This window comes from Scyliorhinus canicula, chromosome 13 (genome assembly GCF_902713615.1).
Source record: "Scyliorhinus canicula chromosome 13, sScyCan1.1, whole genome shotgun sequence".
Lineage (NCBI taxonomy): Eukaryota > Metazoa > Chordata > Chondrichthyes > Carcharhiniformes > Scyliorhinidae > Scyliorhinus > Scyliorhinus canicula.
The window spans coordinates 3,336,469-3,359,295 of record NC_052158.1 but is presented as its reverse complement, the minus strand read 5'-3'; the positions used below and the strand labels follow the sequence as shown (position 1 = coordinate 3,359,295).

The 22,827-nt window shown below is 46.9% G+C and overlaps 1 protein-coding gene across 1 annotated transcript in view; it reads right to left on the bottom strand.

The window, feature by feature from the left end:
- The window catches only part of LOC119975833 (zinc-binding protein A33-like), an 87,545-nt gene extending 65,191 nt beyond the window's left edge, over positions 1–22,354 (bottom strand). Inside the window, exons 1-5 of the mRNA XM_038815712.1 lie at positions 21,628–22,354; positions 21,442–21,537; positions 21,115–21,348; positions 18,160–18,182; positions 17,947–18,062 (exon numbers count right to left, since the gene is read on the bottom strand). Of these exons, the coding sequence (XP_038671640.1) occupies positions 17,947–18,062; positions 18,160–18,182; positions 21,115–21,348; positions 21,442–21,537; positions 21,628–22,038 (880 nt within the window). The 5' untranslated portion in view covers positions 22,039–22,354. The remainder of the gene's footprint in view (positions 1–17,946; positions 18,063–18,159; positions 18,183–21,114; positions 21,349–21,441; positions 21,538–21,627) is intronic.
- Between the last annotated feature and the right edge of the window lie 473 nt (positions 22,355–22,827).

Sequence of the window (22,827 nt, the reverse complement as noted above, 5' to 3'; positions counted from 1 at the left end):
GAGTTGCTTCGCTGCAAGCTCGCTAGAGTGACATAATTTGATAGCTTCATCAAGCTGAAGCTCACTTTCTCTTTTAAGCCCCTCACGTACCGTGTCGTTAGAAATCCCGAATACTATCTGATCGCAGATCAGTGACGACTGAAGGGTACTAAAATTACATGACTGCGCCTTCAACCGCAAGTCGGTTAGAAAACTATTAAATGATTCACCTGGTTTCTGGGTGCGCGTTCAAAATATGTAGCGCTCAAAGGTCTCATTTTTGGGGGGAGAGCAGTGCCGAACATATTGTTGTGGAACTTAGTCGAAGTTCGTGCTCATCGCCTCGCTATCGAAAACAAAAGTGTTAAATATTTCAATTGCTTGGGGACCTGCTACAATGAGCAGCAACACGGTACACTTCTCGTCAGGCTGTGCCTGTAGACCAGCGCTGCAACATAGAGTTTGAACTGCTGTTTTAACACCCGCCAATTTTCATCTACCTTACGTAATCCAAAGTTGTTGAGGTGCCTTCAGACCTTCCATCCTGGGCTTCGAAGTTTTACGGTGCATTGAGTACTAGTTGTCAGTAGCTTACGAGGTTAGTAGAAAAAAATAGTTTTCTTCGAAGTTATCTTTAAATTTAAATTGTTCGGGTCTTCGCAGAATCTTCTTGTTCTTAGTCGATCTTCACTCTCTGTACCATGTCATGTTCTTCTGCTAGGCTGGTGTGAATGATGCACAGAAGAACATCTAGTTCTTGACTAGTTAAAATAATCTATTATAAAATAAATGCATGGTAAAGATAACTGGAATAAATATGTTACAAACTACTAACTACCTAACTATTCTTGAGCTACTGCAAAATCCGTCTATCCACTCGCACGACTTACACCCAGAGCCGCATGGTAGACTTACACTGCCAACTGCTGGTCGGAGGTCGTGTACAATATTATGTAGAGAATTGCTTTATGCAGATCATCACAGTGGTGGCCATGGGTTTGGAAGGTGCTACCTGAGGAACCTCGGTGAGTTCCTGCAGTGAATCTTGTCGATGGTGCACACGGCTGACACTGTCCATCGGAGGTGGAGGGAGTGAATGTTTGTGGAAGGGACGCCAATCAAGCGGGGCTGCTTTGTCCTGGAGCGTGTGGAGCTTCTTGAGTGTTGGAGCTGAGCTCATCCAGGCAAGTGGAGACTTTTCCATCTCACTCCTGACTTGTGCCTTGTAGGTGGTGGTCTGGCTTTTGCGAGTCACAAGGTGAGTTACTCGCCGCAGGATTCCCAGTCTCTGACCTGCTCTTGTAGCCAGAGTATTTATATGGTTAGTTCAGTTCAGTTTCTGATCAATGGTAACCCTCTGGATGTTGATAGTGGGGGATTCAGTGATGGTAATGCCATTGAATGGCATGGGGCAATGGTTTGATTCTCTCTCATTGGAAATGGTCATTGCCTGGCACTTCTGTGACAGGAATGTTACGTGACACTTGACCACCCAAGCCTGGATATTGTCCAGGTCTTGCTGCATTTTCACGTGGATTGCTTCAGTTTCTGAGGATTTGTGAATGGTGCTGTGTTGCTCTGTTTCTCTGGTTGTAAATGTGGCGGTCAATATGGTCGCCTTTCTCAATCCTAATTATGTTTGCTTTAGAGTCGCCAGGTATCTCTTGACACCGCCACAAGGTTCAAACCCGAATACCGATCAAAGAGCCAATACACCAGTTAGTTAGTTCAAAGTCAATACTATTTATTACACACACAGTAAGATCTACTCATGCACAACAGTACTACAAACTAAACTACCTCTAACGCTAACGCCTATACTTAGCTTCGGGTACCTACTCAGTCAGAGGAACAATGGCCGTTGTTCGGATCTGAGGTTGTTGGGTGCGAAGGTGGAACAGGAGAACAGCTAAGGTTGTCCGTCTGGTAGCGAGCGTTGACCTTGAACTTATTTGCTTCTGGTGATGCTGGTGGACGGGTCTCTCCGCTTTGAGAGCCAAGTCTAAGAGAGCGAATCTCTCGTGGGGGTTCCTTCTTATACCTGGAGGGGCTTCACGTGCTTTTAGACGGGCCTTAAACTTGGTCCCAATTAATTGGGCCGGTTCTCGATCACTGTTATCGATCTTGACCAATAAAGGGGTGGGTGCCCTGATGGCTGGGCGTGTCTTTGGTGGCCGTTAGCCCGGCTTTGTTTGTGCTTTTCGGTTGGGGAACTGGCGCCGGGATGTCTGCAATAGTGTTGGTTACTTGAGTGTCTTTCCTTTGTTCCCGGAGGTGGGCCATCAATATGCTGATCGACCCATAGTTTCAATTCCGTCTGGGAGCTGTTTCCCAAATATACATTCAGGCTCTGTGCCTGCTTGTTTTCTAGCATTGTCCACAGTTCCCTGTATTCGTTGCGAGCGTCCATTTTGTATTCTGGAAGTGGCCATCCCAGGTGGCTACAGCTGAACGTTCTGCAGTCATCAGCGAACATCTCCACATCTGACCTTCTGATGGAAGGAAGGTCATTGATGAAGCAGCTGAAGATGTTTGGACCCCGGACATTACCCTGAGGAACTCCTATGGTGATGTCCCAGGACTAAGATGACTGACCTCCAACCACCACAACCATCTTCCTTTGTGTTAGGTTTGACTCCAGCCAGTGAAGAGTTTTTCCTGCTGGTGGGTAAAGTAACAAACTTGGATTTTCCCCACTTTTCCCATTCATATGAATGCATGGGCCACTATCTGCAGCACATCTTTCCATGGTCACGTTTACCAAGGTTGCATCGCTTCGTCAGATCACTAAGCTGGCGAGTTTGTGGTCATGTTCATCGCTCTCATCGCTATTCGACAGTCTCACAGTGTCGATCACCATGATGTACCCACAGCCTCGCTCCATCTGCAGATCTCCTGTAGTGTTAATGAACTGCATGAAGCCCCGAAGGGTGCAGCGGTCACTGTTCACAGCAAATTACAAACCGAGCAAGGTGCTCAGAAACATTGTACTCTGCACGCCCAATACCATCAGTGTAAATACTCTCTCTCAATCTTGTGTTTGACTCCCTTGAGTACAGCAGTGGCCCACTGTGAAGATATGTTGGAAACAGTCTCCATAGACAAGCTCCAGAGGGAACCCATGCAACATCAGATCATCAATTGTGCAGGGTAACCGTTGCACAATGCATTCTTCTACCTTGTTCTGATTTTTCTGCTTGATCCATGTTTCAGAGATCAGCCCAATTTCTCACAGGAAATGCTCCAATCCTTGCAGCAGTCTCCAAGTTGCTGTGGTGATTTTTCTCTGGTCTGCAGACACTTCCTGAGATTTTTCGCACAGAGAGTGTTTCTCAGGAACTGAAATCCAATCTGAACATCCTGCGTCTGCTGCTCTGTCTGTCAGAGCTGTAATGGACGCTAACACATTAGCCATTACATCTCACCTGTGCTGCTCATTGCCAAGTTCACTCTGCTTCTCCTTCAGCTTAAGATACTCGTTTATAGACGTCTCCTTTTCTAGTTGTTATGGGCCAGGGTTTAATAACTCCAAAGTGTATATTGGAGTCCACCTGACCTACAACCTTTATGTTGAATTTGGCCAGGCTGAGCACAAGGGCCTTTTTTTCAGATGTTATTCAATGGACTTCTCAGATAGTTTTAATCAAAAGCAAGCTTTATTGTCAGAGTTTAGTTAACATTTGTATAACACATACAGCAAGAAATTTTATCAATTACAAACATAAAGACCCCACACAGCTTCAGCGATCTATGTATAATCCTTAACGAATTCCCCCTTAACTGTTCCAATTCAATGACAAAATCCAATTAGAACTAGAAACCCTTTTTCAAAGGCGTGGCCCAGAACACTGTATTCTCACTTGACTAGACTAATACTATTGTTACTGAAACTCCACTTTTCAACCAGCAGTTTTGAATTCCTTCCAGAAGCAATGATCTCTTTTAGGTTACCAAGCAGTCTGGAAAAGCTTTTAAATGGAAGATAGAGAAAGACACTGCTTTCATCCTGTGCAGTTCAAACCAGTCCAAAAACTCAAAATGAAAGTAAAAACTCACAAAGCCACAGCCCAGCTCCACCCACACAATGACATCACTGAAGCCATGTGATAAGACAAAAAACATTCTTAAAGGGACACTCCCATGATATAGTTACGAAGGCTTTAGCCAGAGATCACTCTGAAAAGTCATCTTCACCCCCTTGAAGTTCTCAATTCCCTCAGCTCCAATGGAACGAAGGATTTATTGATTTCCTTTGACTTTCTGAACTTTGCTCGCCCACTTTAACCCTAATTTTCTTTGCAATTACTGCCATCTCTTTGCGGTGGTTTGGGATTCAACAGTTGCGAGTACCTCAAACTGCCGAAGGCTAATTTTTGGCTTTTTCCTTTCAATGTGCACCGGGATAACCGTGCTAACCCAGCATACAGTGCAGAAGGAGGCCATTCGGCCCATCGAGTCTGCACCGACCCACTTAAACCCTCACTTCCACCCTATCCCCGTAACCCAATAACCCTTTTTTTTGGTCACTAAGGGCAATTTAGCATGGCCAATCCACCTACCCTGCACGTCTTTGGACTTGTGGGTGGAAACCGGAGCACCCGGAAGAAACCCACGCAGACACGGGGCGAACGTGCAGACTCCGCACAGACAGTGACCCAGCGGGGAATCGAACCTGGCGCTGTGAAGCTATCCACTTGTGCTACTGTGCTGCCCACCTCATGTTAAAATGTTATTCCTCTTCACAACCTCTTCATGCGGTTTCTCGTTTCCATCAGCCATATCCTTACCGGATAAAATTACAAACAGATTTGTTAGAGTTTCTGCAGATGAGTAAGAAAGCCACTGATCCCGTTGTCGATGTGACTGCCAAAAACAAGGAGAGCTGAAGAGGCCTCAGTCAGAAATTGAATCTGTCTGTCGAACACTTTCCCATAATTTCGAAGGTTTAATATAGTCGTCGGCTCTGGAAAGAGATCCCAATTCTCCCTCCCACTGGCCAGCTACCTGCACAGCTCAACAAGCCTATTGGAAACCTTGCGAGGAAAATTCCCACACTCCATGTTGGAATGGGTGAAGAAATTGTGATGTTGCTCGGAATTTCTGAGAATTTCATTTCGAATCTTAGATTTAGAGATGGAACGAGTTGAATGAAGGAGAACGTTGTCATGCGCTCGGTCACCATGTTTAAACCCATTGCTGTCTCAGAGCGAGAGTAGACGCCTCTTCTTCACAATGGAGCGCATAGCCCACAGTTGGAAGTTATCTCCTTTGTTTCTGATCCAATTCTCTTTCGGCTGTGAAGAAAGGTCCTGCCTGAATTGTCTGATCAGCGAGTGTTTGAGCATTTTGTGTTTTTGGTATTCCTGCCAGTACCAGGTATCCAGCAGCAGGTGGCGATACTGCGCTACAAAACTTTACTGATCTTTGTACAGCTCGACATCACCATCTTCTGGCTGAAATCGGCACTGCAATGAACTGCAAGGGAAAGTTCAACCCTCTGAGCTGCATTTTCACTGGTCACGAAACAGGCGTTAGGGGATCAGCCGTGTGTTTTGCACCCAGCACTGCAGTAAATGTGCAATTTCTGTTCTTTGAAACCAAGATTTCCAAACTCTCCATATCCTTGAAGAGAGTGAATTTGTGTATTTGTCGTTACTCATGATGTGAGCTGCTGAATACCTGAGGAATGTTCTCATTTTCACAATACAATATTAACCTGTTTTTTATACCAGTGACAGTGGGAGTGATGAGGACGGGCGAGGATGGAGCTGTTGCCGGATGCACACATTTCCCTGAAGAATATTAGAAAAATATCGAACAATCCGAGTCTCCGATTACATTTCAGGAACATTGACCGGAGATAATGATTGGGGAACAGCTTTGAGCATCTCTGCTCTGTCTGCCAGGGTGATCCTATCAGTTTGATCGAACATGGGAGATCAATGAGGAAAGTGTTGGAGTTATCAGGTCTGGAGATGATAGCGGCCGGGATAAGGCACTGGGAATGAGCTCGATGGGGGTGGAGATGGGGATGTTCCGGAGATAGTCATCAGTGCAATGAAGGGAAAAGAACAAAAAAAAGTACAGCACAGGAACAGGCCCTTCGACCCTCCAAGCCTGCGTTGACAATGCTGCCCATCGAAACTATCTACACTTCCGGGGTCCGTATCCCTCTATTCCCATCCTATTCATGTATTTGTCCAGATGCCCCTTAAATGTCACTATCGTCCCTGCTTCCACCACCTCCTCCGGCAGCGAGTTCCAGGCACCCACTGCCCTCTGTGTAAAACACTTGCCTCGTACATCTCCTCTAAACCTTGCCCCTCGCACCTTAAACCTATGCCCCCTAGTAATTGGCCCCTCCACCCTGGGGAAAAGCCTCTGACTATCCACTCTGTCTATGCCCCTCATAATTTTGTAGACCTCTATCAGGTCGCCCCTCAACCTCCTTCGTTCCAATGAGAACAAACCGAGTTTATTCAACCTCTCCTCATAACTAATGCCCTCCATACCAGGCAACATCTTGGTAAATCTGTTCTGCAGCCTCTCTAAAGCTTCCACATCCTTCCGGCAGTGTGGCGACCAGAATTGAAAACTATACTCCAAGTGTGGCCGAACTAAGGTTCTATCCAGCTGCAACATGACTTGCCAATTCTTATACTCAATGCCCCGGCCAATGAAGGCAAGCATGCCGTATGCCTTGACTACCTTCTCCACCTGTGTTGCCCCTTTCAGTGACCTGTAGATCTGTACACCAAGATCTCTCTGACTGTCAATACTCTTGAGGGTTCTACCATTCACTGTATATTTCCTACCTGTATTAGACCTTCCAAAATGCATTAGCTCACATTTGTCCGGATTAAACTCCATCTACCATCTTGCCGCCCAAGTCTCCAAACGATCTAAATCCTGCTGTATCCTCTGATAGTCCTCATCGCTATCCGCAATTCCACCAACCTTTGTGTCGTCCGCAAACTTACTAATCAGACCAGTTACATTTTCCTCCAAATCATTTATATATACTACGAACGGCAAAGGTCCCAGCACTGATCCCTGCGGAACACCACTAGTCACAGCCCTCCATTCAGAAAAGCACCCTTCTATTGCTACTCTGCCTTCTTTGACCAAGCCAGTTCTGTATCCATCTTGCCAGCTCACCCCTGATCCTGTGTGACTTCATCTTTTGTACCAGTCTACCATGAGGGACCTTGTCAAAGGCCTTATTGAAGTCCATGTAGACAACATCCACTTACGTACGTGCATCAATCATAAAAACTAGGATCAGGAGTAGGCCATCTGGCCCCTCGAGCCTGCTCCACCATTCAATGAGATCATGGCTGATCTTTTGTGGACTCAGCTCCACTTTCCGGCCCGAACACCATAACCCTTAATCCCTTTATTCTACAAAAAACTATCTATCTTTACCTTAAAAACATTTAATGAAGGTCATCTTTGTGACCCCCTCGAAAAACTCCTATCAAGTTAGTGAGACACGACCTCCCCTTCACGAACCATGCTGCCTCTCGCTAATATGACCACTTGCTTCCAAGGATAGTGGGAAATGGGTGTGAGAGGAGCAGAGAGGGAAAGGGCCAGATCCTGGGATTGGTCCTTTAGGGAGTGAGGAAGGAATGTGTCAGTATTAAACTGAGAGGGAGTGTGGAGAGAGAGACTCTCAGCATGAATTCTGGGGGAGGGGTCAGCTCAAAGTGAGGGAGTTAAAGAGGGAAACATGCAAATTCCCAAACACCATGGAAATGCAGCATTGTCTCTGTTATATATTTGTTGTTTGCTGCAAAGAGAAAGAATGTCGAGGTGCCATGCTCTAAATTGGTAAAATCTAAGTGCAGGGTTCATTAAGAGATGTTGTTTCTACATGGTAAGCTGGTGAACGACCCAGAACCCACACGAGCGCCACATTGACGTCGCTGCGTATCACGTAATGTTCCATCAGCAGGTTGTGTTACTTGAATACATAATACCCCTCCCCTTTACTCCTTTAGTGCAAATGACTTTTTCTTTTCAACACTTTCACAACAGACCCAAGGAAATATTCCTTGCACCCTTATGTTATTCATACTTATGAGTAAGACGGTCTCTTTGGGGAATGTCTGTCTCTTTTAAGTAGTATTCAATATTTATGAATTTGGCTCTTTGGGATCACAGAAGTGTTTTCCTGCTCACTTGTTGCTACTTCTTGAGAAACTAACTCTGTCCGTCTCTGTTGGTACTGAAGATTCTGCAGTGACGGATTCAGGAATTTCCACTGTCCTAGATCTCGGATCTGACGTATCATTGTCCATACAATCCGACGTGAATATCTGTGGTGAAGACTCAGTACATTCACTTCGGGAAGCTAATAAGCACGACGTTGCCAAACTTTTTCATCATCCGTCTGGACCGTGTAAGATATCGGACCTGCCTGGATGAGAGCTGGTGTCCATTTTTCACTCGTTGTACAGCTCCGAGATAATATTCACTCTTCACGGTTGACGACTCTACTCTTTAACTTTTGCTCTCTCCCAGTAATTAATGCTTGTTGTAGACATCTGACAAATTTCAAAGTATCAGATAGTGTCCCGATGTTGAATTGCATTCACAATTCCATCTGGAAGTGTAGCATCGCCGGTGAACTTGGCGTGTTGCATGTGCGGAATTTCTAGACGTCATTTGTTACGTTACTGGACCAGATCCCCAATTTATATTCGGAAAACGAGCGAGAAACACCAACAGCTTTTCAGTTAAACAGTTCTTTGAAAAAAATAAAGGTCTTTGAGCTTACGTTCCCATCTACTTTCAATTAAGCAAAATCCACATCTAGGTCAAATGCCACTTATTGACAAAGTTAATACTTTGTGGCTTACAGATTTATTCATACAGTCCTTGGAGAGAAGCTTTCAGAAGTCAGTCTGAGAAACAACTCATTTGCTCAGAACCCAGAGCAGAACTCGAAAACGAAACTGAAAACAGAAACAGGGCAGGGCTGAAAACAAAACTAAAATAAACACAGACCAGCCCCTCCCATGAGCGAAATCACAGCCTGCCTTGCTGTTAACCCCTTAATCACAGCTTCAGCAGACATATAATCTGGATACCTTGACCTCAGTTATTTCAATAGCATTACTGCAAGAGACACATAATACAATTTCCTACATTCATCACACATTAGAAAGTTGTTGACACGTCTTGGTAACGGGCCTTGATCTCTTAATGCCTTTACTGTGTGTTTGAACGATTGCACAAATCATTTGGCCAACCTGTTTGTAGCAGGGTGCGATGGAGCAGATTTGAAACATTGAATATCAATCCCCTTTAAGTAATCTTCAAACTCTTTTGACAAAAGTTGAATTCCCTAATCACTTACAACCTGCTCCGGTCTACCAAACCTTGTGAAGACCTCATCTCGTCCCTCTATGGTTTGTTCGGCCGTCGCGGATTTCGTGATTGCGACTGCTGGCCATTTTGAGTGTGCGTCGACCATCACTCGGAACATGCTGCAGGTCATTCTTTGAATCAACTGGTCGGTTCACGACGGCCCAGTTGAGTTTTATCTTCGTCAGCCATGATCTACTGAACAAGTCTGGAAGGTTCCCTTGGACAACGTGGAGAGGCGACTCTGCTTTTTGACCGTTAACTTCCACGTTCACCATAATGCATCCCTTTAGTAGTACAACCTCTTCTGTGTAAATCCTTCAGACAACATCTGATGGTTGGAAAGGGAGATGTTTTAGCTTCTGACTGCATATTGTCTCAAGTATTAGTGATACTGCAACACCTGTGCCCACTTCCATCTTGATGTACTTCCATCAAGCTTTGGGTCAACCCAAAAGTGTTCCTGATCATCTTGTACTGGCAAGACACCAAGCTTGATATCTTGAAGCTGACTTGACGCAAAGGCCGCGACTCTCCCTTTGTTCACCCTGACAGGATTCTCCAGTCCTGATGCAGTGAACGGAGTTTTGGCTGATGGCCAAATTCTCTGTTCTCACTGGCAGCAGTGGTGGGGCCTGCTGTGAATGGAGAAACACGGCCATTGTCTCTCAGTGAGTCTTTAGTTCCGTCACTGAATTGGGAAACTCGACTAACAAACTTGGCTGTATTTTTCTTGCTGTAGTTCCTTTGTGCTGATGAAGGTTAGTGTGAGCAACTTGCCTTGGCGGCGTGCCCTACTTTACTGCAGCTTTTGCGTTTATTCTCCTTATTCCAACATTCTCTCCCTAAATGTCCCACTTGAGTGCAGCGACGACGAGGTAGATTTCCCACATTCTTGCTGTCGGCAGCCTCCATCTTGTGAATGTTTGCTCAGACGCCAATCAGCAAAGCTTCTTTCGCAGCACATTTCATGGAAGTAGCAGTTTCACAGCAGATTTGGGGTTAACGCACCTTCAGTCAACAGCTTCCTTTGGATGGCTTCATTTCTGATTCCAAGACCAATCTGTCTCGAAGTGTGTCACCAAATGTTTGACCAAATTCAGAGCACTTTGCCAATTGACCCGGTGTTGCGATGAATTCCAAAATGCCTTTCCCTTCCTCTTGAGCCAGACGATGGAAGTAGAAGCTTTCAACAGCAGACGGGAAGAGTAATGTCCTTCCAAGTCATTAACTCTTTGTCGGTCTTTTTAGGTTTCGCTGGGTGGATTGGATTTTGCAACAACATGAATGATTCTCGCCCAACCGAGCTGTGGAAAGTCACAACCCGCAGGCTTTCCGGTGTCTGATTTTTCCACAAGGTACAACTGGAACCTTTCTTCATAAGAATTCCATGTCTCATAATTCTCATCAAATGCGTCCATTTTTGTCCCACCGTCATTCGGATCCCAGTTCCCTGGTCTGCACTCCTTCAGCTTTCTGCATTTCATTTTGTTACCCAAAGCCGGGAATCCAGCCTGCAAGCAAACTAATTCTTCCCTTGCCTAGATTATCGGCTTCCACGAGCAGTAGATTGCAGAGTCAGCAGCCTTTCAGGTTCCCGTTCCCACAGCCTGCTTACAGTGCCATGTGCGCACTCTCCTCGGCTTCTACCCACTACAAATAGTGAGTACGCCTGAAACTTAGTTTTCGTGCCCAGAGATGTGCGGCAGTTACTCACAGCTGCGTCCCGCCCCCCTTTTTGTTTTATCCTTTTTGCACTCACCGTGGTCGCGATCAATCGGTTTACTCCCAAAGTCTGAGCAGTTTTAGATGATTGTTTCCGGCCCGAGTTCTCATCAAAGGTTTTCTTTATTGCAAAGCTTTATCTGTGATTGATTATGGCCCCAAATCCTTGTGGATCGGTTGTTCATGGCCCAAAATTCTCGTCGCCATTTTCTCTTTGATATTTTTGTTGTTTGCCGCAAAGAAAAAGAAGTAGAGGTGCCACATCTCAATTCATGAAAACCTCGTGCAGGACTTATTCTGAGGTGTTGTTCCACATGGCAAGATGGTCAGCTCCCCAAAACCCGCGCAAAAGCTCTGCTCGTGTCGCCACAGATCATGTGACATTTCACCGGCAGGCAGTATTGCTTGAAAACATCACAGTCACTCTTCAATATTTCCCTCTCAGGCTTTCACGTTCTGGATGTCGAGTGAGAAGCGGAAATGCAGAAGAAATCCCAGCTACAAACTGGGGAACAGGGGAAGCGATGTAGGATAAGACTGGATGGTTTGACTGACTGAAGCAGGGAATAAATGAAGGAAGGAGAGACAAGATATTTAATTGACTTTTTATTTTAATCCTCTGACATTTCTATTTGACTTGTTTTTATTTACAGTCTGATTGGGATTTTACAATTTGGAAATTAAATGACACAATTCGTGACAACCTTTTGTCAATGGCGGTTTCTGACCCTTGACCTCTGTCCTGGATCCTAATCACCAGGTCAAGTCATTGTGATGTCAGGGAGATGTGACCACCCCGAGGTCCTGCTGCTTTTCCCGATCCGGATCAGAACCGGAGCAGATTCTCAGAAACTGGTTTTCATTCCAAGTCCAGAAGAAAGGATAAAGTTTCTCAGTGAATTTATTCCCAGTGAAGGTGTGGAGATGGGACTTGGTGTCCACGTTGTAAAATGAAACTGTCCCAGACTCATAACTGAGATAAACTCCCACCTTCCCGGGGATCTGACCGACAGGGAGAGAGGATCGAGAAGAGGAGATGATATAAAACTGATCCCCACTCCTCTCAGTCCAGAATCCAGTCGCTGGACTCAGACTGATCCACCCCTCCCTCTCCACAGACTCTGCAGCTACTCCCAGTCTCCAGCCCCGATTCCCCGTCACCTCCACCTCCCAGTAATATCTCCCCGATGTGAATCCCTCTGATCCCAGCGCACAGGGACAGTCTTTAAACCTCTTCCCGGTGTCAGGGAGGTTCCTTTGGGTCCGGGTCCATCTCAAACTCTTCAGATCCTCAGATACTTCAAGTAAGGGGTTCGCTGTATCTATATCAAGGGTCACAGAGACTGGAAGAAAAAACAAAGAATTAGAAAGCCTCACCGGAGATTGGGGGCAAGACTTACTGGGAATTGGGGAAGAGACTCGTTGGGGTTCATGGGACAGATCACTGGGGGGATCGACATACAGACCTGCTGGGGATGGGAGAAAGACTCACTGGGCATCGGGAGAGAGAATAGGGATCGGGGAGAGATTCACTAGAGTGTCATGAAGCAAAGATAGTTTCAAGTCATCGAAATTTGTATTTGTGAGTAGTAAAAACAAGGGGCAGGATTCTCTGATCGCCGACGCTGAAATCGCGTTCAGCGATTGGCCGGAGAATCCATTTTTACAGCGAAATCGGGTGCGACGCTTTTTTCCGATGATCCGTCCACTCAGAAACGGAGCACTCACTGAGTATACCGCACGCCGTCGGAACGGCCTCAGGTTGTCACATGAGACCCTCCCCTGATGGGCCCACTTACCGACGGCGTGGGACACGTGTCCTCTTACTTTTCGTAAACCTGGCGTGGGAGCTGAGGACTGTGACCAGTTGGGGGGGGGGAGTAGTTCTGCTGGCAAGGGGGTCTTCGGAGAGCGGTGGAGGTGGGGGGCTTTACAGGGGGGGCAGTTTTTGCCAGGCTGGGTCCGGCGCACGGCCGGCGCCTTGTTGTACGGCGCAGCCGCTGCCGTGCACATGTGCACCACGGACCCGGGACCATTCTGCATCTGTATCGGCAGGTTACATGGAGCGGCTGCTAGCCCCTCACCGGTCCCACAATCAGTGAGGGTTCGGCGCTGATCTTGCCGGTGTAAAACACCCACAACTTCTCCGTTTGAACTGTCACTTAGCCTCTGAAACGGGGAGCCCTGCCCAGGGTATTGTTTTGAGCAATTTTAATTATGTTTTTCTGTGTAAGAAAGAGTTAAAACTTCAGTTAGCTTCATGTTAAACAAAGGTGCCTGCAATGTCTCTGGGTTATAATTTTGTTTAAAACTGTGTCTGCATTACAATTAAAGGGTTTACAATGTGAAAACGAAGAGTTCAAAGAAACACCAGGCTGTTGCTTAGCAACCAAGGGCCCACATTGAAATGCATAAGTCGGTGCACTTCAGTTGGAACTGATAAGAAAGTAGCTCCCATAGAAACTGCCGGCAAGGAGACAGGACAATGGAGTAAAGGGCAGAGAACAAATCCCTGAAGCTAAATAACAGATCGTTCTAGAAACCAGCGAGTGAAAGAGAAGTCCAATGAAGATTGAAGTTACAGGACAGAGGTTGAACCAGGCCTTGCTCAGGCCAATTCAACTAAAAGGCAAAGGAAATGCTCGGAGTTAAAACATAGCTGCAGATCCAGATTTAAAGTGGGAAACCAGACTTCAGGGGTAAATCAAAAGTTTGTGGACATCTTAATGCAGCCTGTGAATCGGTATTGTTCTGTTGGTATGGCTGGGTAACTGAGAGATTGTGGTGAAGTACATGGCAATCCAGAGCAGAAGAACATTGAAAGGAGAGATTTAAATCTTGGAAGTGGATGCCTGGTGAATACATCTGAGGGACTGCCATGGGCTGGATTCTCCCTCCCGCCAGATTTATGGTTCGGCACGCCGGCGGGATGCTCCGCTTCGTCGGCCGGTCAATGTGGTTCCCCCATTGTGGGGCAGCCCCACGCCTTCGGGGAAAACCCCCCAGGCTGCCGGCAAAACGGAGCATCCGGACAGCAGAGAATCCAGCCCATTGTTTGGGACAAGGTTCTGAGGCGTATTTTTGAGTGTTTGGAAACACTCGTGTAGAACTCAAATGTTCCACTGTGACTGGTTGGATGGGGTAGCATCTGTCTCTTGATTTCAGAGTGTGGTGTGTCTGATCACAGTTGGCCTGTTGGTTTACATGGACTGTGTACTTTCTGAGAACATTATAGTTCACGGTATATTTTGTCATTTGTGTTATCCTTAAAATCTGTGAAGATATAGGTGGGTGAAGGAGGATTGTTTTATCGTCAATCTTTTCATGTTTAATAAATGTTTGATTCTTTTGTTAAAAGTTAATGAGTCATCCTGTGACTCTGTTCATTCACATCTCAAAATAAAACATAGAAGATGCGGCCTATCGAGGCAAGGTTCCATTCTGGGACCCGACTGTCCAGTCGTAACATCAGCAGGGAGTATAGCAGGGGGATCGAGGAGGGGCAACAGGCTAGGAATCAGGTAAGAGACTCAATGAAGTTCGAGGGGGAAAGAATTTCTGGGAATTTGGGGGAGTGACTCACTGGGGAACGGGGGGGGGGCGTTGGAGGAGGGAGAGGGTGTTGGGTCCACGGAGGGGGGGGGATGTGGGTGTCGTGCGGTGGTGGTGGGGGAGGGGAGGGTGTTGGGTCCTCGCTGGTTGTGGGGTGGGGAATGGTGTCATATCTGCTTGGCGGGGCAGGGGGTAGGGCTTCAGCTGTGCTCGATGGGGATGGATTTGGATCCGCTCTCAGGGCAAGGGGGCTGGCAGGCTGTCAGGTCCATGCCAGGGGCAAGGTGGTACAAATTACATAAGAAGCAACATTGGGTGCTTGAGATAAAGAAGCAATAAACATGGGTGACTTTAATCTACATAGAAAGTGGGTATATAGAACTTGCAGTAGTAGCCTGGACGAGGGGTTCATAGAATGCTTTTGAGATAGTTTTTTAGAGTAACCTGACAGTAGGTTATATTAGACTTAGTATTGTGGAATGGACAGGATTAATTACTGACCTCAGAGTAAAGGCACACCTCGCAAGCAGTGACCACAATATGATTGGATTTTACATCCAGCTGGAAAGGGAGAAGAGTGGGTCTAAGACTAGTATTTTAAACTGAAATAATGGCAACTATGTGGGCATGAAAGCTAAGGTAGCTGAAGTGAATTGGGATACCAGGCTGCGGGGTGGATCAGTCGAGTAAATGATAGAACTTTAAAGGGATATTTCAGAATTCCGACTATAAAGAAAAACTCTAAAGGGAGGACGGTGGGTGGGCCGAGATTTATTAACCATCCCTAACATTTGAGAGTCAGCCACATTGCTGTGGGTCTGGAGTCACATGTGGGTCAGACCAGGTCAGGGTGTCAGATTTCCTTCCCGAAAGAACATTAGTGAACCAGGTGAGTTTTTACAACAACGGTTTCATGGTCATCTTTAGACTTTTAATTGCAGATTTTTATTGACTTCCAATGTCACCATCTGCCGTGGTGGGATTCGAACCAAGATCCGCAGTTCTTGCCCTGGCTCCATGGATTACTCGTCCAGTGACAATGCCAGGATGCCATCACCTCCCGGCATTAAGAGAGCAATTAAGCAAGTATTTGATGCTTCAGTTATACAAGACGTTGGTAAGAAAACATCTGGAATACTGTGTGCAGTTTTGGTCTCCTTATTTAATGCATTGGAGATGGTTCAGTTGAGGATTATTAAATTGATATCTAGAATCAGCATGTTGTATGATGAGGAAAGGTTGGACAGACGGGGGCGTGTTTACGCTGGGGTTTAGAGGAGTGAGGAGAGACTTGATTAAAGTATGTAAGATCCTGAATGGCATTGACAAGGTGGGCGTGGAAAGGATGGTGGCAATCAAATGGCCACGCTGGGCCGGAAAAGCAGCTTGGCGTAGCGTGGCAGTTGAAAGCCGGAAGGCCCCGCTCCGGGATCTACCTGGCTCGCAAGGCCTCGCGGGATTCAACGCAATCGCGCAACATGTTGTGATGTGAATCCCGCCCACAATGGGCGGATCCACCATTTCCCAAATTTGTATGTTGGAGCGAGACAGCTCGCCTCACTCTAATGTCGGTTTAAACTTAAACAATGGCAACTATGTGGGCATGAAAGCTAAACCAGCTGAAGTGAATTGGGCTACTAGGCTACGGGGTAGGTCAATAGAAAGTAAATGACACAACTTTAAAGGGATATTTCAGAGTTCCGACTATAAAGAAAAATTCAAACGGTAGGACCTCACCATTCATGGTTAACAAAATAAGCACCAGTAATAATAATAATCTTTATTAGTGTCACAAGTAGGCTTACATTAACACTGCAATGAAGTTACTGTCAATATCCCCTAGTCACCACATTCCGGCACCTGTTCAGGTACACAGAGGGAGAATTCAGAATGTCCAATTCACCTAACAAACATGACTAAATTTAAGGGAAAAGAATATTACTGCACAAAGATTTAAAAAAAAAAATTTAGAATACCCAATTCATTTTTCCCAATTAAGGGGCAATTTAGCGTGGCCAATCCACCCAGCCTGCACATCTTAGGGTTGTGGGAGCGAAACCCACGCAGACACGGGGAGAATGTGCAAACTCCACACGGACAGTGACCCAGAGCCGGGATCAAACCTGGGACCTCGGCTCCGTGAGGCAGCAGGGCTAACCCACTGAGCCACCGAGCTGCCCCATGACTGCACGAAGATGGGTGACAGGTCAGATGATTGGTCCGAATGTGAAGAACAGAGAACGATGAAAACGTCCAGCTTGCCCCAGGTCTCTGGGGTGAAGGGGTTGAATCCCAAAGCCTCAGGTAACTCGGGAATCTGCACACTCCGGGGACATGACGGAACAGCACTCGTGGGGGTCTCCCAGGGGATCGGAGGACCCCCAGCTGCATGCCCTTTTGGCAGGGTGGTGCCAGGGTACTGCCAGGTTGGCACTGCCAAGAAATGCAAGTTGGCATTTTTTGCGTGCGTGCGATTGGGTTGGGGTTGCCGGATGTGGGTGTTGTGGGGGGGGGGGGGGTGGTTTCTGGGGGCCGTCCAGTATTGGGCTGGGGGAGGCAGCTCAGGACTCCGGGCCAGCTGGAAAACGAGAACTGCTCCAGTTTGCAATGCAACCAGCCCGTTCAGTCAGCAAATCGGGATCTCGCCGTCGCGTGACGAGAAACCAATAATCACCCTATAAAAGCAAATGACTGCGGATGCTGGAATCTGAAAGGAAAGGGACAATGCTGGAAAATCTCAGCGTCTGGCAGCATCTGTAGGGAGAGAAATGAGCTAACGTTTCGAGTCTGATGACTCTTTGTCAAAGCTCACCCTATTTCCATTGGGAGGAAGGGGCCTGCTTAGTACTAACCCCTTCTTCCCTTGTTACCGAGATTGAAACCTGCGATTTCAATCTCACAAACGCCATTCTGCCATCCCTCACTTGTGCCCTGGGTCCACCTGTGACTCTTCAACCTTGGGCGGGTGTGGTAGCAGCAGCCACCACCTCCCTGATGATGCTGCCGTTCAATTGAGATACTAGCCTCTGACTGGCCAGCAGCTCTTTGTGTTGGGAAGTTCGCTCCCAAGATCCTTGATCCCAGTAAAGACCCACTGCTGCCATAGAAAGTGGGCTGTGACTTTCTAGTCGTGGAGTGGCAACTTGATGTGGTGGTCCTTCCTAAAAAGTGGCAGCATGGGATTTCACCAGCTCGCCACCCAGCGAGCTAAATCCTAGCAATTCCATGAAATAATACCGACTGGCTTTGATATGTATGTGTGCAATGATTCAAGCTCTCAGATATAAATCAGGACAGAGGAACTTATCTGAGTTTTACCAGGGTTAATGACATCCAGCATTTCTCTCCACACTGGTAATGGGAAAGGGCTGTTGAATTTTCCGATGGACAGGACACCATCTGCTAGTGACAGCTTTTTACCCTCATCGCTAATCCTGTAAATATTAAAGAGTTGATTATAAATTGACCACAAACACTTTGCTGAGTAATTTTACCAACTTGCCCTGAGTTTCAGTAAAGTTCATGTCCTACCTCCTCTTCCCAGATGCTTCCTCCTGAAATAAACAAAACACAAATCTGAGTTGACAGAGACGGACTGTCTATATCCAGAAAGCAGAAATGACATTTCTGATGTGTTGCATGTCTTGCTTGGCTTGCCGTAATTTGCAAGCCGGTGCACCATGGGATTGCAGGGTTGATGTTTTCTTTTGGTTTGACAACCCAAGCCAATAAAGGTAAGTTACGCTGTCAATCTCCCCTTGTGTCTACCTGTGTACTGATTAATGCACTATCAATTACGACGAGACGAGGGTAGAGAGTAATCGAGGCTTTATTAAGCAGAGATGTGTTGCCTCCTGCAGCTGCTACCAGAAATGGCAGCAGCTCGGTGTGCACTCACATTTATACTCCGCCTACTGGGCGGAGCCAGCAGGCAGGGATCTACCCCCGTACCTGTCGTACAGGAGCCGTACCATATTACCTCAAATACAAGTATTATCCAAACAATGGTGACTGCCATACTGATTGATCTTGAAACGTAGGAGGACCAAAAATGTAACAAACTAGCGACGGGAACGACGGACCTTTGCACTATGCAATTGAAAAGTGAAAACAAGTCAGGGAATTTTCATTTTCATTTTCACCTGAACCACATGTGCAACTTCCCTCAGAGAGTTGTGAACTTGTGGAATTCTCTCCCACAGAAAGCTGTTGGGGACAGTTCATTGGATATATTCAAGATGGAGCTGGACGTGGCCATTGCGGCTGAAGGGAATCAAGGGGTCTGGAGAGAAAGCCGGAGTGGGATACTGAATTTGCATGATCAGCAATGATAATATTGAATGGAGGGGCAGGCTAGAAGGGCTGAATGGCCTACCCCTACACCTACTTCCTATGTTTCTATTAGTAGCAAAGAATCATAGAATTTACAGTGCAGAAGGAGGCCATTTGGCCCATCGAGTCTCCACTGGCCCTTGGAAAGAGCACCCTACTTAAGCCCACACCTCTACCCTATACCCAGTAACCCCACCTAACCTTTTTGGACACTAAGGGCAATTTAGCGTGGTCAATCCACCTAACCCGCACATCTTTGGACTTGTGGGAGGAAACCGGAGCACCCGGAGGAAACCCACGCACACACGGGGAGAACGTGCAGACTCCGCACAGACAGTGAGCCAAGCTGGGAATCGAACCTGGGACCCTGGAGCTGTGAAGCCGTAGTGCTAACCACTATGCTACCGTGTTGCCCCCCAGTTTGTTGACGACATAAAGCTTGGTGGGAATGTGAGTGGCGAGGAGGATGTTAAGAGGCTTCGAGGTGATTTAGACAAGTTGGACAAATACATGGCAGATGCAGTATAACGTTGATAAATAGGAAGTTATCCACTTTGAAAGGAAAAACAGAATAACAGAGTATTACTTAAATTATGATTCATTGGGAAATGTTGAAGTTCAAAGTGGGTCTTTGTACATCGGTCATGAAAAGCAAACACGCAGATCCAGTACAGGAGCAAGGATGCGTTACTGCAGCCGGACAGGGCCTGTGTGAGACCACACCTGGAGTATTGTGCACAATTTGGGGGCGAGATCGAACGGGAGAAGCACTAAGTGCGGTAATGAGTGCGACTTGCCGAGTGCTTCGCAACGACTGACCCAGCAAGACTGGTATTGAACTTCAATTAAGGCTGGAAATGACCCACCGCCGGCTTTGTGGCAGAAATGGCTGTCCAGCCAGCTTCCTGCTAACAAGGGGGAGCAGCACATAAACCCCTCCCTCCGAACACACTCCAGGCATCTTGCAGCTATGCCACCGCGTAGACCTGCTCCACACTTCGGAGATGCCGATTTGGCCAGATTACTGGACGCAGTGGAGTCGAGATGGGACACCCTGTTGCCCCAAGAGGGTCCGAGGGTCGGCCACAGGTCAGCCAGCGCTGCCTGGGAGGCAATGGCAGAGGCCGTCAGTTCAGGCACCGTTACCAGGAGGACCACATTCCAATGCCGTAAGACGTTCCAACGACCTCCAGTGGGCCGCACGAGTGGGTTGACATCAGCCCCCGAACACCGGCCACGTCTTCCACCCCCCAGACCCCCACCAGCAATGGTGCGATTTGAACTTATAAACCATGGCGTTAGCCTGGGACACTGAATTACCAGCCCAGTGACATTACCACCAGACCACTGCCACCTCTGGATCAGGGAACACGAGGGCACAAGCCCCATCCTTGAGAGCTGCTGGCCAATCACAGGCTAGTAGCTCTTTATTCCGAAACAGCCTCACCTGGGAGGCAGTGGCTGTTGTTGGTACGGCAACTACCAGAGGCCCGGGTTCGGGAGAGGGGCCCAGGTCACAGGTAAGTGATGAAGGGAGGAGATCACAGGCTGGGGGGATGGGGTCACAGGAGCTGGAGGCCAGCAGATGGTTGCTGGCCCTCTGTGTCCCACTCCCTGGCCTTGTGAGGTCAGGACTCTCAATCAAGCACTGAGCACTATTGAAGAAGGGATTCCCTGAACGGCGAACTGCAGCACCAACAAAACTTTGGGCTTCCAGCATCGAGAGTGCCCTGCCCACTGTTGGGTGAATACCATTGAGAGTGCGAATGAGGCACACAAGTTGAATTGATTACCCCCTTAAAGGAACAGATTGTGTGGTATCAGGGAAATTATTGACAAGTATTCCCACAATCTCCACAGTCTCAATCAGGACAGAAGTGGGAAGGAGGCAGGGCCCCCATCCACCTGGTCCCCCTCCCACCCCATCTCCACTGATTAAACGCCACCTTACAGCATTAAAGTAAATGGACATTAAATTCCTCCCATTGAGTGAGAGACACAGATACGGTTGAGGAGAATCTGGATAAACACATGAGGGAGAAAGGAACAGAAGGATATATTGACAGGGAAATGAAGTAGGATGGGAGGAGGCTCGTGTGGATCATGTTGTGACTGTGAACTTTCACTGAACTAAACTGAAATATAATCCCTCACCTTCAGAAATCTCACTCCGTCTTTTTGTTCCAACTGTTTTTCCAACTTTGAGAGTTTCTCCTGAATAGAGTTTAAATTCTCCTGAATTTCACAAAGATTTTCCTCCATTGTTTTCAGAATTCTTTCCTCTTCTTCCCTGAGATCTCGGATGAAACGCTGCTCTTTCTCAGTGAGAATCTGGTGCATTTTAGTGAACTCGGATGTGATGTGGATCTGTAGGCTAATCGACTGTATCTATAAGAAGAAACATTAAAAATAATATGTTCCTGTCATAAAAACAACAAAATAATGAATTAAATTTGGAAGCTCAGCACAGGGAGACTTTACCCTAATTTGGGAAATCTTCTGTTTCTGCTGCTGCTCCATTTCTAGAACCGTCAATTTCTTCTGTGTGAGAGAATCTAAGGAAGATTTCACCCCATCCTGGGATTGGGAGAGAAAATCAGAAAATAAAAGTGTTAGATTCTGAAAATGTGATCAGATAATCAGGGGATCAAATCTGTTCCCTTTTACCTTGTAGATTTCAACAGCTTCTTTAATCGGGATGAAGCGGTGTTCTCTATGTTCCCGTGAATCTCTACAAATCACACAGATCAATTTCTTGTCATTTTCACAAAACATCTTCAGTTCTTCCTGATGTTCCTCACAGTGAAGTTTACTTTCCTTCTCTTTCCCATTCAGCTTTAATTTTCGAGCTTTCTCAGCCAGATTCGCTAAGACCCGATTAACTCTGAGGTTTCTATCGAGAAACACCTGTCGACATTCCGGGCAGGAGATTCTCTCCTTCTTTTCCCAACACTGGGTGATACAGGAGCGGCAGAAGTTGTGTCCACACTCCAGTGAAACCGGATCAGTGAAGAAATCAAGACAAATGGGACAAATTGCATCCTCGGTCCAACTTTCCTCTTGTTGTCTGGAAGCCATGTTCACACTCAGCACTTCCTGATTCAAACCACTTTTCGTTACAATGTTCCTGCTCTGCTGCTGAACACATTCAGTTCAGTAACTCCCTCATGACGTTCACTGCAATCCTGAAGGAATTAATGTTATTTACTGCTCTAGTTACCACCCACTTTGAGACCTGGAGACAAAGCCAAAGCAGAATTAAGAATAAACATGGTGAGAGGGACCAACAGGGAATAATTGAGGGAAAATAATGCAGGCGCTGGAAATCCGAAATAGAAACAGAAAATGCTGGGAAAACGAATCCGATCTGGCAGCATCTGTGGGGAGAGAAAGAGAGTTAATGTTACAATTCTATATGACTCTTTTTCAGAGCTGATTATTCTCTGGGAATAATTGAACCCAGGCGATGAGAGTGAAGGTCTGTTGGTGGTGGGGGTGGGTGGAGAGAGGATGGGACGAGGTGGGGATTTTGCCCTGTGAGTGACTGGCAGCCTGCTGCTCTCCTTCATTAACTTCTGTCTCAAAGCTGCCCCAGGCATGGATGGTCAAACTGTGTTTTACTTTGTGGGAAACGCAAACTGAAACATATTGTCCAGCTCCTCCTGACCTGTCCCTTTAAATCCATAAACCTCTCAATCGTCATTTTGGGAGCCATTCCGCATAACTGAAGACCCTCATCCCTGATTCCATTCTGGGAAATCTCCCCTTGCACCATCCCTTCAGCCTTGACATCCTTCCCAAAGTGAGGTGTCCAGAATTGGCTGGAACTGCGGTGGACGAGCAGTGGAAATCCTGTCGGTGCCATTT